General features: G+C 34.4%; 1 protein-coding gene across 5 annotated transcripts in view; it reads right to left on the bottom strand.

The window, feature by feature from the left end:
- Positions 1-13,119, bottom strand: part of SDCCAG8 (SHH signaling and ciliogenesis regulator SDCCAG8) — a 115,448-nt gene that overhangs the window by 81,919 nt on the left and 20,410 nt on the right. For 4 of the 5 annotated variants that reach the window (XM_067293345.1, XM_067293346.1, XM_067293347.1 and 1 more), the window contains exons 9-12: positions 12,057-12,195; positions 8,609-8,761; positions 5,913-6,047; positions 3,281-3,397 (exon numbers count right to left, since the gene is read on the bottom strand). In XM_067293345.1, the coding sequence (XP_067149446.1) occupies positions 3,281-3,397; positions 5,913-6,047; positions 8,609-8,761; positions 12,057-12,195 (544 nt within the window). The remainder of the gene's footprint in view (positions 1-3,280; positions 3,398-5,912; positions 6,048-8,608; positions 8,762-12,056; positions 12,196-13,119) is intronic. The other variant, XM_067293349.1, reaches the window with a different exon arrangement.

Below are 13,119 nucleotides of genomic sequence, written 5' to 3' on the forward strand. Positions count from 1 at the left end.
CATGTCCTATGGCTTTATTACAATGAGGCTGCAGTTCCCAGTGGTATAATGCTAACAGTGCGAACTGTCTAATAAGGGAGATGCCCAGATTGGATGGGCTACATGAACCAATACTACAAACTATTTTCAATTCTACATGCTGAAGCTTGCAAGAATTTATAGGCCAAATAAAAACCATTTACAGGAAAAAAAACAGAAAGCAAATGATTAACAGTATACTTCATTTTTATTTTTATAATGCAGAGCAGCAAAGAGCAAGTGATGCTAATCTGAGGAAACAATAATTTCACAGTGTGTCAAAAGTATGATTTCTATTAAAAATGTACAAATTATACCTTGCAGTGCTTCCAAACTCACAGAAGTAGTATTATAAAAGTGAAGTCCTACTGTGTCAAATATGCCACACAATTTTTTCTTCTGATAACAGCTATTTAGGATAGGGCGTGACTTTTCTCTGATATAGCTGTGCTAGTACAACCCCTAGTGTGGACACAGTTTACTGCTATGAAGGCATTATCCCAGTATATCTTATAAAGCTTGTCCCTAAGAAGGAAAAGCATTAAGTAAGGCACTGTTATTTCAGCACAGCTATATCCACAATTGGACAGCGGGGAGAGAGGAAAAAAAAAGGGGGGGGGGGGCCAGGAGGTTATGCCACCTTGTAGCATACTGGGCCAGATGAACAGATGCAGATTTTGTGTGGAGAAGCTGTGTGGTATACATCTTTTTTCCTCCCTCCTCCATAATCCTAATGCTGAGCAGGATCGTGATGGATGATATTACAAAACACTTATTCAATTTAAATGGTATCATTGCTCATTGCTTCTTGACTTTTATTTTAAGATATAGTCATGTCAAATGTTAATAACAGTTAGTAACACAGCAGAGCCAATATTTGTAATTAATCCCAACTGAGTAATAAAGACAGGAAAAGAGATAATGGAAAAAGAGAAAAAGACCAAAGATATATATTCCCTTTAATTTTCCTAAGTTATACACATTTATCTTTGACGAATATTATAAATATTGGCTTTTCCTACAAGGATATATACCAGATGATCACAAACCATACCTATGGGGATTTATTTCTATTCTGACACACCTGAATAACTTTATATATAGTGATTTTAAAAATGGATTAAACTAAAATACTTCTTCAAAACTAGAATTTATCCACAGCACAATTAAAAATACAATCAAATCTCAAGAAACAAAACATTTTCAATACACTAAAAGACAATTTGAAATACCATTCTTTGCTTTTAATACAGAAAAATGCACCATTTAATATAGAACAGTATAATAACACTGTTCATACACTATTGTTCCTCTACTTTTAAAAAAATAAATATGTATTTATTATGAACAGATGGTGGCCAAGGAAGGTATCAACTCTATTTCTTAGCCAGAAGGTCAGGTCATGGCTGAGAGACCAAAGAACAATTACTGTTTGCTATTCAGTGCCATATAAGATGAAACATTTTTTTCTTTAAATACAAAGCTAAATGTGATTAAGCTGTTGTCATTTTATTTATATGAAAAATTTGCCATGACTTGTTAAAATTTGTTAAACTTAGCTCTTTTTTTAAACTCTTTTCATTTGTCTTTTAACATGTTAAATAATATTAGGAACTATACAGAACTTTCTTATTAGAATGAATTCTGACAGCCACAGTTATTAAACAGCTGCTAAATACTTGACCTGAATTTTTTTTTTTAAGAAACCAACAGCCACCTTCAAACAATCTAATTACTTTAAGAAATTATTTAATTACTCTAATAATCTTTGCTGATAAGAACAACATCCTCATCACCTCTAACTATGTCAAATTATAAATTACCATATTTTGGTGTATTCATTCCCACACTGAATAAAATACCAGTATGTCTATACACAAGGTTAAAATATTTAGTTAAATTTTGCAATTTGTTCAAGAGGCAATCCTGAAGAAAGTTGGAGAACAGGATTTAAAATCCAAGATACTTCTTCACATCCTGTTTTATTTGTATGCCAAGATTATGCCAACTCTTTTATTTGTGATATCTGTCAAGACACAGACGACAAGCCTGCTTTTTGTTTTTTAAAGTGTCCCTAGGCCTGAAGGATGCAGGAGGAAAAAAAAAGCCAACTCCAAAAACAAAACACTTTGAAAGGCCCCTGTTAGTCTGGGCTATATGATTTCCTAAATATATTAAAGAATCATTTTACCTAATAAACTTCTCTTTTTCATTTCATGTGTCTTTTGATCATAATTTGAATTAATATCATTTCCAGTCTAAGCTCTTAATTTATTAAGTTAATAAACTTACCATCCTACATGAAGATTTTGGGGAGCTAGTGAATAAAATATAATTCTAGAAATTCTGCATTTTTCCCTACATATATTCTTACAGAAGGACTGATTTGTACACTTAATTACAAGAAAAAAATGTTAAAAACCTGTTGGATAGGCTGCTCTAATTACAAACTGCATATAACAAAAATTATGCTCATATGCATCTTATACATTTTTATGTGTATTCAGAAGACATTATCAGTTTCATGTGCAAATCACAACCTATGAAGGAATAATTGAAAGTTTGAATACCTAGAGAAAAACTGATAGAACCTCAACAAAAAGGGCACTTCAAAAGATGCAGGTTATTACATCTGTTCAAGCTGTTTGCCAAGTATGTTGCAGGTTACCCTAATAGTCTTTTTTATTGAGAGGGATGTTTTCTCACATTCTACCTGTTTCTTCTATTAGTATAAAACACAGCTTAGATAATCAACAGTTAATGCCTAGTGGAATTTTTTCATAGTTATTTTTTCTAGTAGTTTTTCTTTTTTTAACTTTTCTATAAATCCCTGCATTCATTAACCTTGAATCTTTAAAGAAACTGGAAATTATATTCTTTTTTGACATAGTTAGGTTATACTTAGACTCCTTAATGTTTTGTCAGATTGTAGGTATACCTTTTTACGTGTGGGTTTATTTGTGAGAAAAAAGTGTATAAACATATGTATACAGTACATACAATTTAAGTACATTGTATGAATACATATGATAGAGTAATTCTATATGAAAGCATGGGATGAGTATTATGTAAAACTGAACATACGAGGGCTGAAAACAAGAATAAGATAGCGAAGAGGTAATAGCTGGCTTCTTGCCATTAATTTAGAAACCATTTAACAGAAATAAATGACCACTATTAGAAAAACCAATCATTCCAACTTCCGAAATAACCCTACTTAGGCTTCTAATAACTGCAAAGTTATAGCAGTATTATCTCTTACCTGGTCCTTAATTTCAAGCTCCCTTATAGTTTTTGTTCTGTACTCTCTGAGCTCCTTTTCTGCCTCATCCTTCTTCATTTTGGTTTGATTCAACTGATAGCGCATTTCTCCACACACCTGTTAGATTATACAGACAACATGATCTGTAGCTTGAAGAACCCATAGCTCATGGTTTGCAATCAGATCTTTTGGTGCCCTCTAGAGGTCATTTAAATCCAACATATTTTAATTTACAGATATTTTAAGACTACATATGGTAAATATTTTTATACAAAAAGGTGGATCTGAGTTCCCTATATAGTCATTAACTTTGAAATATGCAGTGCCTTCTAGATTCAATTATATTTGGATCAAGATTTTGCTAAGTAAAATATTTATGTTGTAAATATATGTGCTACTAAATACAGTTAAATTACAGTTGCTGGTTTTACATTCTTTTCCCATTTTCTTTAAGATCCCAAGAAAGTCTATGTCAACACTTTCAAAACCTAGAAGTAAAGGATCTATCGCACTCCTATATAAGGGCATAGTTTCTTGTCTTGCCAATTTTCCCTGGTAACACAGAAAATGTTTACATGTTAATATAATTATTTTCAAAGTTAGATCAGAGCACTAGATTCTTAATACAAACTAAAGAAAAGTTTCTTAAAAACAACAGCTAAATCCAGTATATGCATGGGTCAGAAAAAGTGATCAAAGCAACATTTAAAGAAATTAAAGATCACTTCCACAAGATGAACAATTATTCTGTGCTGTTGGTATATACATTATGTTACCTCCTCCTTCATTTCCACTTGATGGCAGCTCAATTTGAGACGTAGAGAGATGTAGAGAGACGCAGAGAGACGTAAAAATGAAATAACCCCTCCCACACAACTTTCACTAATGCTGCACAGGAAAATAGTCTTTCATTTCCTAATCTAAGGCTTTTAACAGATTATTTGATCTATCTGTTGGGAACAGGAAAGAGAGTGGATAAGCTGCCAGCTTTTTGTCCTTATCCTGTGCAATCACCTCCAATTTGTGACTCTTCATTTCATCTTACTAATTAATCAAACATAATTATACACAAAACTACTATCCCCCAGGCCCCTTGAAGAGAACAGAAAAGTGTTTACTCTCAGCTTCTCTTAGAGAACTTTCTTTCCTACTCACTCTCCTGCTTGCCCCACTTATGTTCTTTTACCAGACTTGCTTCCCAAATGTGCACTTTTAATTTGCTTCTGTATTCCCCCTGTATTTCTCAACAATCTCTTCTCTCACACCTTCAACAATCCAAATTCATTTCTCTTTTTCAGTCTCATACCTCTGCTCCTTTTCACATTTTTTTTTCTTAAAAAAGGTGGAGTAAATACACATACTGACATCAGATCAACTTAGGAAAAAACAAAAACAATTGCTATAATTTTAAGGAGCAGCATTACTTATAAATTCAAAGCATGGGAGGAAAGAGGATAGCTTGTGAATTCAGCCCTGTTTCAAATAACGAAAGGGAGCAAATGCTCCAAACAAAGACAAAGTTCTTAAGTTTGTTTTTTTTTAATACCGAAATATCATGTGCAACTGAAAAATCCTAGGATGCAATTGCATGGATTGCCAACTCTGTCTTTCCACTTCCTCCTTTCTTCATATGAAGAATGTAACAAAGTGTGATATGTCCCTTCCTCCAAGCAAAATAAAAACACACAGCCATCTTCCATCCTCGCCTTCAGCTCCACCATACATAGTACAAATTGAATAACACAGAAGAATCAGCAGATGGTGCTGTCCTAATAACTGATTTTTCAGGTTCCTAGTATTTCAGAGTGAAGGAAAAAAAAATTATAACCTCAAACATTTTTCCCTGACTTCTGGTGCATGCAGAAGAAAAATTATTTCAGACAAAACCCAAACTGGAAAAATGTTGATATTTACTGTTTTTAATAATGGCAGCGTTTGGAAACAAGTATTTAGAGTCACAAGGCGACTTGGATGCCACTTACACAGTCAATAAAAATAGGCTATGGCAATGCACTTAAACCCTATAGCTCAACAGTTAGGGCATTCCTCCAGGATATTTGAGACATCTCAATTCAGAACAGAGACACAGACAGGTTTCCAACTTCTTGGGACAGTGCAGTAAAACTACAGCATAAACTACTATGAGGTGGCCACTCTCAATCTTTCCTATTAAAAGCTATTCAACTTTGTATCAATTAATATTAATTGAAACAGGGACTGGAACTCCAGTATCATCTCTCCCAGGAGATTTCTTCAAATCAGTAGGCTATGAGATTGTTCTTTCCAGCCCAGTGGATATTTATACCACTGCCTTCTCTTTTTTCATAGTCGTGCTGCAGCCATCTATGAACCTAGCCTGAAAAGCTAAAACTTTAATGGTTAAACAAATCTTTTAGACATTCTTAAAATGCTCCTTCATTTTGTGAACTTCTGTATCACAAGGTGGCTTAACAGATTTAAAAGTTATCTTTTTACTTGTAAAATTGTGTCTCTGGGATTTTCAGATGATGTTTACATTTAGCATACATTCTTTTCCAATATACAGGAAAACACAGAAGCAAAAAACACCTCACCTTTCAACTCATCATGATAAGCAAAACCAGGCTCAATACTCATATATAAACATCTCTACCTTATTCGTCTCCATTTCACGAGATGAAAGTTGATGCTGCGTTTCTTCTAACTGGTTAGCTAGCGAGTTCTTCTCCCTTGTAATTCTCTCTACCTGAGCCTCCAATGTGGCCACATTCTCAGACATGGCTGTCACCTGCAAAAAAACCAAAAACATCGCAACGAGGAAGTTCAATCAACCACAGAGCTAAATCTTGTGGGGCTTTCTCCTTGAAAGCAACTGCAGTTATGTAGTAAAAAATTTACTTTAAGTTGCAGAGAATACATCATAAGCAAGGATATGGCAGAATGTGGCTAAATGATTGTAGAAGTGGGTTCATTATTTTGTATTAATTTATCATACAGTAATTTATTTGAAACCCAGACTAGTCTCCAGGACTTGTTAGTATAGACACAATGTCAGAAGTAGCAGGTTCCATTACTCTTGCAGCTGCAAGAGTACTAATTAACACCATCTTATACTTTCTGTAGACTGATTTTGATAAAATCTTGTTTCCAGAGCTATCTTTTGCACCAGCAAAAAGAAAACTTGCAACCACATTGCAACTGCAGATCTTAAATTAATTCTTAAGCTGAGACAGTATTTCAGCACCACAAATCAAAACATGAGGCTGTGCAACAAACATACCAGTAGAGTATGCTAAAAATTCTGATGCAACTCAGATCAAATTTTGCTCAATGGTGACAAAATATAACAATAAAACAGAGACACTTATCCTACAGCTATTTAGCCCTGAAGCTGACTAATGTAAGTGGAAATAATGGTGTCTGACAGTTCTAGGTTAACTTATAGGAATTCAAAGCCAAACGTAGAGGATTATGTATTCATAACTATTTTTCACTCATTATACATACTACCTGATTTATGTATCATGCCAATTCTTCCCTTCAAACAAATCACTTCTTAAAGGTACAGATAAAATATTCACATGGAGATTAACTTAATGCACAGTGCACCATTTCTGCAGTTTGATTTTCCCCAAGCAGAAAAGCCAGAGTTAATCATAACTAGATGTAGATCATATGCACATATAATTTTTTACAAAATCATCTCATATTCATTCTTATTTACCAGGTATGACATTATCATACTATTATCACTAAAGATTGTTTACCGTTTATGTAGGATTTGAAAAAGAGAAAAGACTACAAGTCTTCCAAGTTGGAATCAGTTCCAATACACTACAAACCAGTGGGTGATGAAATATGAAGCAATGTGGTGACAAAGAGGTGAACTTCATGTTGTAATAATGAAAGGTATGAGATGCTTGTCTAAATAGACCATATTTTGGAGTGCACACTCTGCTTTAAAGTAAATCTGTAATTAAATCTGTAAGAAGTATAACTTCCAACAGATAACAATTACTTGAACAAGGAATTGCTTAATATATCTTGGTGTTTCCAGAGTAAGGTTAATCTTCTACTTCACTTTGTCCTGGCAACAGATTTTTGATGATCACTTAAAACAGTTCACTTCCTTAAATGACTGTAATATCACTTACTTAATCTCTCTCACTGTACTTAATTCCTGTTTTATTATCTGGAATTGGAGTCAAAGGCTTTGACTTCCCACGCGCCACAGAAGCTTTCAAACGTTATTGTCCATCGTCTTATAATACCAGAAATGCAACCATATCACCTTGCTCCCTGCCAGCTCCTCTAGTAGCTTTCCAGTCATTTCACAACCAAACACTACCAAAGTACCTCCTCTTCTTTAAACACTTAAATCATTTGTTTTGTCCAGCGATTTTTCAGCTTGTGTTCTCAAGATTTTGGAAACTATGCGGTCTATTTCTAAAAGGAGCCAATACAAATAACTAAGGAAAAAGCCTATAGTCAACAGAGAAATTCACTATATTGTTTCCAAATTGCCACCAAAAAATGGTTAAATAAGTTGCAATTCAAGCATGAAAAACACTAATTCATGGAGCATTTCTATCTCTATTCTTTTTCCTACTTCTTTCTCCAATCATCTGATCAGTACCTCCTCTGACACATCTCACAGGTTTACTGCTGTTAGCATAAGGTTTCCTTTGTACCCTCCCACTGGACAGAAAAACTTCATGTTTTATACTCATATTACACTAGGATTTAGAAGCCTAAAAAACAAGGTTATCAGGGCTCTGTTGTAATGGCCACAATATAAATGATGAGGCAGATTCTGTCTCACAGAGTTTAAAAACCTAAGTGAGAAACGATTCCAGTACATTTCTACAGGTCATCAAATTAAGCATATGACAAGATCACACTGAAAAATACCGTATTAGAATGCAATTAAAGTGATACTATAACATAAATATATACTTAAGGTCAAAGTTGTAAAGAATTGTAATTTTGGCATGTGCTGATTTCTGAATGCTTTACTTTGCAACCTAAATAATATTCTTTTGAAGAAGCTAGGTAAGAACATTGTATCATATATTGCTTAGCTCTTTACTATTTTTACAAAGTGCATTAGAAAATACTATGCTAACTTTTTAGTTAGAAAGTGCATAGTATATATCTAATGACATAGCATAAAACTCAGTTATTCAGACTCAGAGGATCACTTACTTACCAGTGCTTTAAAGCTGAGACAGAAGTTATTTACTGAGCTCTCAAATCCAAAATGAAACTTATATTAGAAAGAACAGCAAACAGCAACTTTAAAGAGGACTGAACATTCTTTATAATACACAAATTGAAAACAACTCTTACCATTGCTGCCAAGTCCTCCCTTCCTTTCTTCATTTCTTCCCGCAGTGCTTCTTTTTCATCAGTCCTCTTATCTAGCTGGGCAACTAATTCCCTTTCAAGACGATTTTTCTGCCGTTCCATCTCACTTTTCAGTTGCTCACACTGGACTAAAGCCTAGAAAAAACTCTGTTTTTTAAGTGGAAGAAATCTAAGTTTTTAAACAAACATGACATTTATCTAATACTTTCAGAGAAACTGATTTGCTATTAGAATGGAGGGGTTTTTGTATTTTAAATAGTTACTATGACATTTATACATGCACTAGTGTGTTAACATCTAGAATAGGACTAACAAAATGACAGCACTTGTATAGGTTTGTACGTGCATACCTGTCCTCTCATCATTTATAAATCTAATTCCATTTAGAAGTCATGATAAAGACAAAATGATATTCAGAGTACATTTCCCAAATGAATAGCAGTTCTTCTAAAACTAACATGATTATCTGACTTGCATTTAAAATACCCATTTGCACATCATTCAAGACTAGAGCCAGTCTCTGTATTTGACTCCGTGCAAACAGTGGAGACTGTGGTTACTGCCCAACTGCACATTGCAGGGGGACAAGTGGAAGAGGGAGTATGTATTTCTATTTGTTCCCCCCTGTAATGAATTACTGAGTGCAGAAGACTAAGAAAACAGCTGGAAGAATTGTGTAAAGGTACAAAGAAATAATTCTTTTGATTTTCAGGTTTCTCAAATGAAGAAGATTAAGTAAGCATTTATGAATTTTCAGTAGAGTTAATCCAAAGTGCTAAAACACGGGTTATAGATGCATCTAGTGGGAAGTGAGTAATTATAATTTTTGCCTGAACTGAATTATCAGAATTGAGGAAAGTAAGTTTATGCCCAAGAAGCACAGAAGACACTATCTTCTAAACAAACTAGAAAAATCTATCAATTTATACTGACGTCTCCCTGTCACAGGGATAAGAACTGAGTGTTATGTCAACTTAAATGAGAAATACATTGCTTTCTTGAAAGAGAATCAGAGTATTCAAAGTACCCCAAAGGGAGCTTGCTGGCCGTGAGTAAACTAGATTTCATTTCCTCATATTCAGCATATCCCATTTTAAGGGAGCTAAAGTAACCTCTGTTTAGGAATACTACATTATTTCTCTTTACTTTTGAATTAGTTTTTTGAAGCAGTTTATTTTTGTTTTACTCAGACAAAGCCCATCTCTGGTATTATTTCCTTTGTGCTGGGCTGTTCCAGAGGGAAGCAAGTTAAACCATCCTTTTTACAGAATGCTTTAATAGTCGCCATTCGTTTATGTCAGCTCTATGGGACACTTCTCAGGGTCTCTTTCATATCAGCAGAGTCTACCTTGGTGGGGGAAATCCCTGCGTTGTGGCCATGAGCCCTTTTCTGTAGAAAAATAACATAAGCACCAGCAAACAATCATCTGCATAAAACTGCTGTAGTTTGGTAGACCCACAAAACAGAATGCGACTCTACAAGAAATAAGTTGCAAGAAGAAATTTATATTTTGTTAGGCCCACTGTTTTGACTACATAACGAGTAGTTCAAACAACTATTCTTCTATGAAGCCTATGTTGAAAATACATTCCTGGATTTGCTTGAACTATGGAAGTTTAACCTTATCAGATCACCTCCTGGCTCTAAGTTTAATACGGAAGAAAGAGGCCAAAAGCTACAGAGACAACCGAAAAACAGAAGAAAACAGTGGTTTTAAACAGTAAGCCCCCGAGGTCAGACTTGCTGTCAACTCAATGATGAAGCTGCAATTATTTTAACACAGTGGGCTTCCAAATGCTAATCCCTCACTTTTCTACTTGTTCTACTTGTGTGCTGGATTGTTCTACTGGATTCCATGAGACTTACAGAAGAAAAACAGCATTTGGCCTTAAGAGGTGGAATAAGGTGGGGGCAGGGGGGGAAATCAAGGACTGTTTGTAATTTTCAAAAGAAATACCAGTACTTGTAAGAAAGCTAAATTCATGCAGGAGGAGTAAAAGATTTTTCCCCTGTTCCTTCATATAAAAACAGCTTTTGAGTACGGAAAGAACAAACTACTGGTCACAGTCTGGTCTTGTATACAAACAGCACTTCACATCTCCTTGCTGTACTGAAGAGGTTGGCCAGTAGAGTCCCTACTGAGTTGCTTTCTTTTTATGGCAGAAATTAAACAGTACAACAAAGAAGTCCCATCTCATTAACGGTTCTATTAATTTCTCTTACTAAGTTTTATTACTAGGCCATATTTCTGACATGATCTGTACTGAATATGGCTTTGTAGGTTTTTTTTTTTAATATTACAATACCAGCTTCCAACAGCAAGAGGGAAAAAAAGAGGAAGATCGATACTGTTATTTTATTGCATGGATGAGAAGAAGTGTTTTGTGCAGTTCTAAGTGGCAGCAAGCTAATAACATCTCTATCAGATAACTGTAGATCCAGAAAAGTAAACTAATAAGCCATCTAAAAAGGTAACCCCTCAAGGACAGGATGACACAGGTGATTACTAGCAAATTGTGGGCTCAGAAGGATTCTTCATCTCTGTTCAGAAAAAATGAAGGGTTCTAACACAAGTTAAAGTTAACAAGTATATAGGATTTTCAAGTCTTGTTACATCTTCCTCATAAAGACAGACCCCCGTCAAACGCACACATATTTATAGCATTGCATAAATAATACCAATCACTGCTGCTTAATTGGTCAACAGGATAATTATATCAACTTTGTCCGTTGTTAAAAACAGTGTCATTTCATTGAAAAGAAATTCTCTGATTCCACAGTAATTCACAAATTATACAGTAGATGTCACTAAATATCAAGGAAATAATTTAGCTCACTATCAGTTGATTATATACAGTAATTAGGGCTAATACAAGCATTAGATCAAAACTGATTTTTATCATTATTATTTACATAGTACCCAAAAGTTTCATACAGATAACATTCATACAGCACTTCTCATCTTCAAAGAATTATGTTAGCTAATTAATCCTTGCACTGCACTCTCTTGAAGCAAAAAACCCATTTGCAACCGTTTTAAGTATTCTTTCAGGAGCAGCTCAGTTGCATGATCTAAAAGTTATTTTCATATATGTCATGAATATCTTTGAAAATTCTACCTTTAATTTTTTTGTCATCTGTCTGTGAAACTATATCAGAATTTAAATGACGGCCTGAGGATGCAGCACACACCCTACAGCCTCAGATTATAATTTAAAAATGCAAACGTGGTGTTCATTTAATGTTTTCTCATGTTACTGCTTAGAAGAATTACACACAATGCAGTTTGAACACTCTTTTCTTTTAAATCTACTACAGCGTAGCAACATGTGATAAAGGTCTTACGAATGTATTCTCTCATTAGCATGAAAATTAATTAACATTTGTAGTAGTTCTGAATATTGAAAAGCTCTCACATGATGATTTTACCTTTGTTTTTTCTAAATTTGCCTCTTCTGCCATTTGCACAGCTTGTTTCACTTGCTCATAAGCATTAGACTCTCTTTGCTGCATGTGTCTCAGGTTTCGTTTCACTGAAACAAGTGCATCCATTAAGTCATCTCTTTCTCTGCATATAAAGAAAGAAAAATATTTATTTTGTATCTTCCTACAGGGGAAAAAAACCCAGGTATATAAAATATAAATTGTTAACAGACAAAGGACAAATGTGGTAAGTAAAGTAAGACTGAAATCAGCAGGAGTTAAGTTTGAAAGACAAAACACTGCTAGCTTGGCAGATACAGAAAATGCCACTTGCTTGCTGACCTGTCCTTAAGAAGAATGGACTGTTAGTGAAACTGCCAGTAAAGGGCTCAGGTCACGAACGTATCTAAGCTGAGCAGCATCCTGTTGGCATTGCAAATGGGGATTGATGGGACGGGGGGAAGGGGAGAGGGGGGAAGGGGGAAAAGTTTTGAAAAAACAGATCCAAGCAATACAGAATTACTCTGACATTAAATGTAAAATAGGGAGGGAAAAAAAATTCTTAATGGTTAAGTGTTTAGGTACAACAAAACTGTTCAGATAACTAAACATATCGAATGAAAAATCAGCAGCCCTTTGACTGCTGTAAACTGGAACTAAACTAAACGATAATACTTCTGCAATCTACACTCCTCCGCAACTTTTTGTTAATTAAGCTACTGAGATCTTTAGCAAATGGACTAACAATCAGTAAAATGTTATATTTAACTTAATCTTTTCATTGTTTGATATGTTGAAAGCTTACGGGTATTAAGAGGGTATAATTGTCTCAATCTGCAAATAATTTTATTTACTTTTATCCAAATGAAATTTCTCCCTGGAAATATTCTAGTTCAGAGGAGCAGCATATCCTAATCCCAAACTCCTGGCCTATTAAGTAAATCCAAGGAAAAAAGGGGAGCACGCTGTTAATGTTTTTTCATTTTATTTTTTCCTAAAAGTCCCCCGAATAGAAGGAAAATAAAGCAGAATTAGAAAAACTCTCAACTACAGAAAGATAGGGAATTTA

Source organism: Apteryx mantelli, chromosome 3 (genome assembly GCF_036417845.1).
Source record: "Apteryx mantelli isolate bAptMan1 chromosome 3, bAptMan1.hap1, whole genome shotgun sequence".
NCBI lineage: Eukaryota > Metazoa > Chordata > Aves > Apterygiformes > Apterygidae > Apteryx > Apteryx mantelli.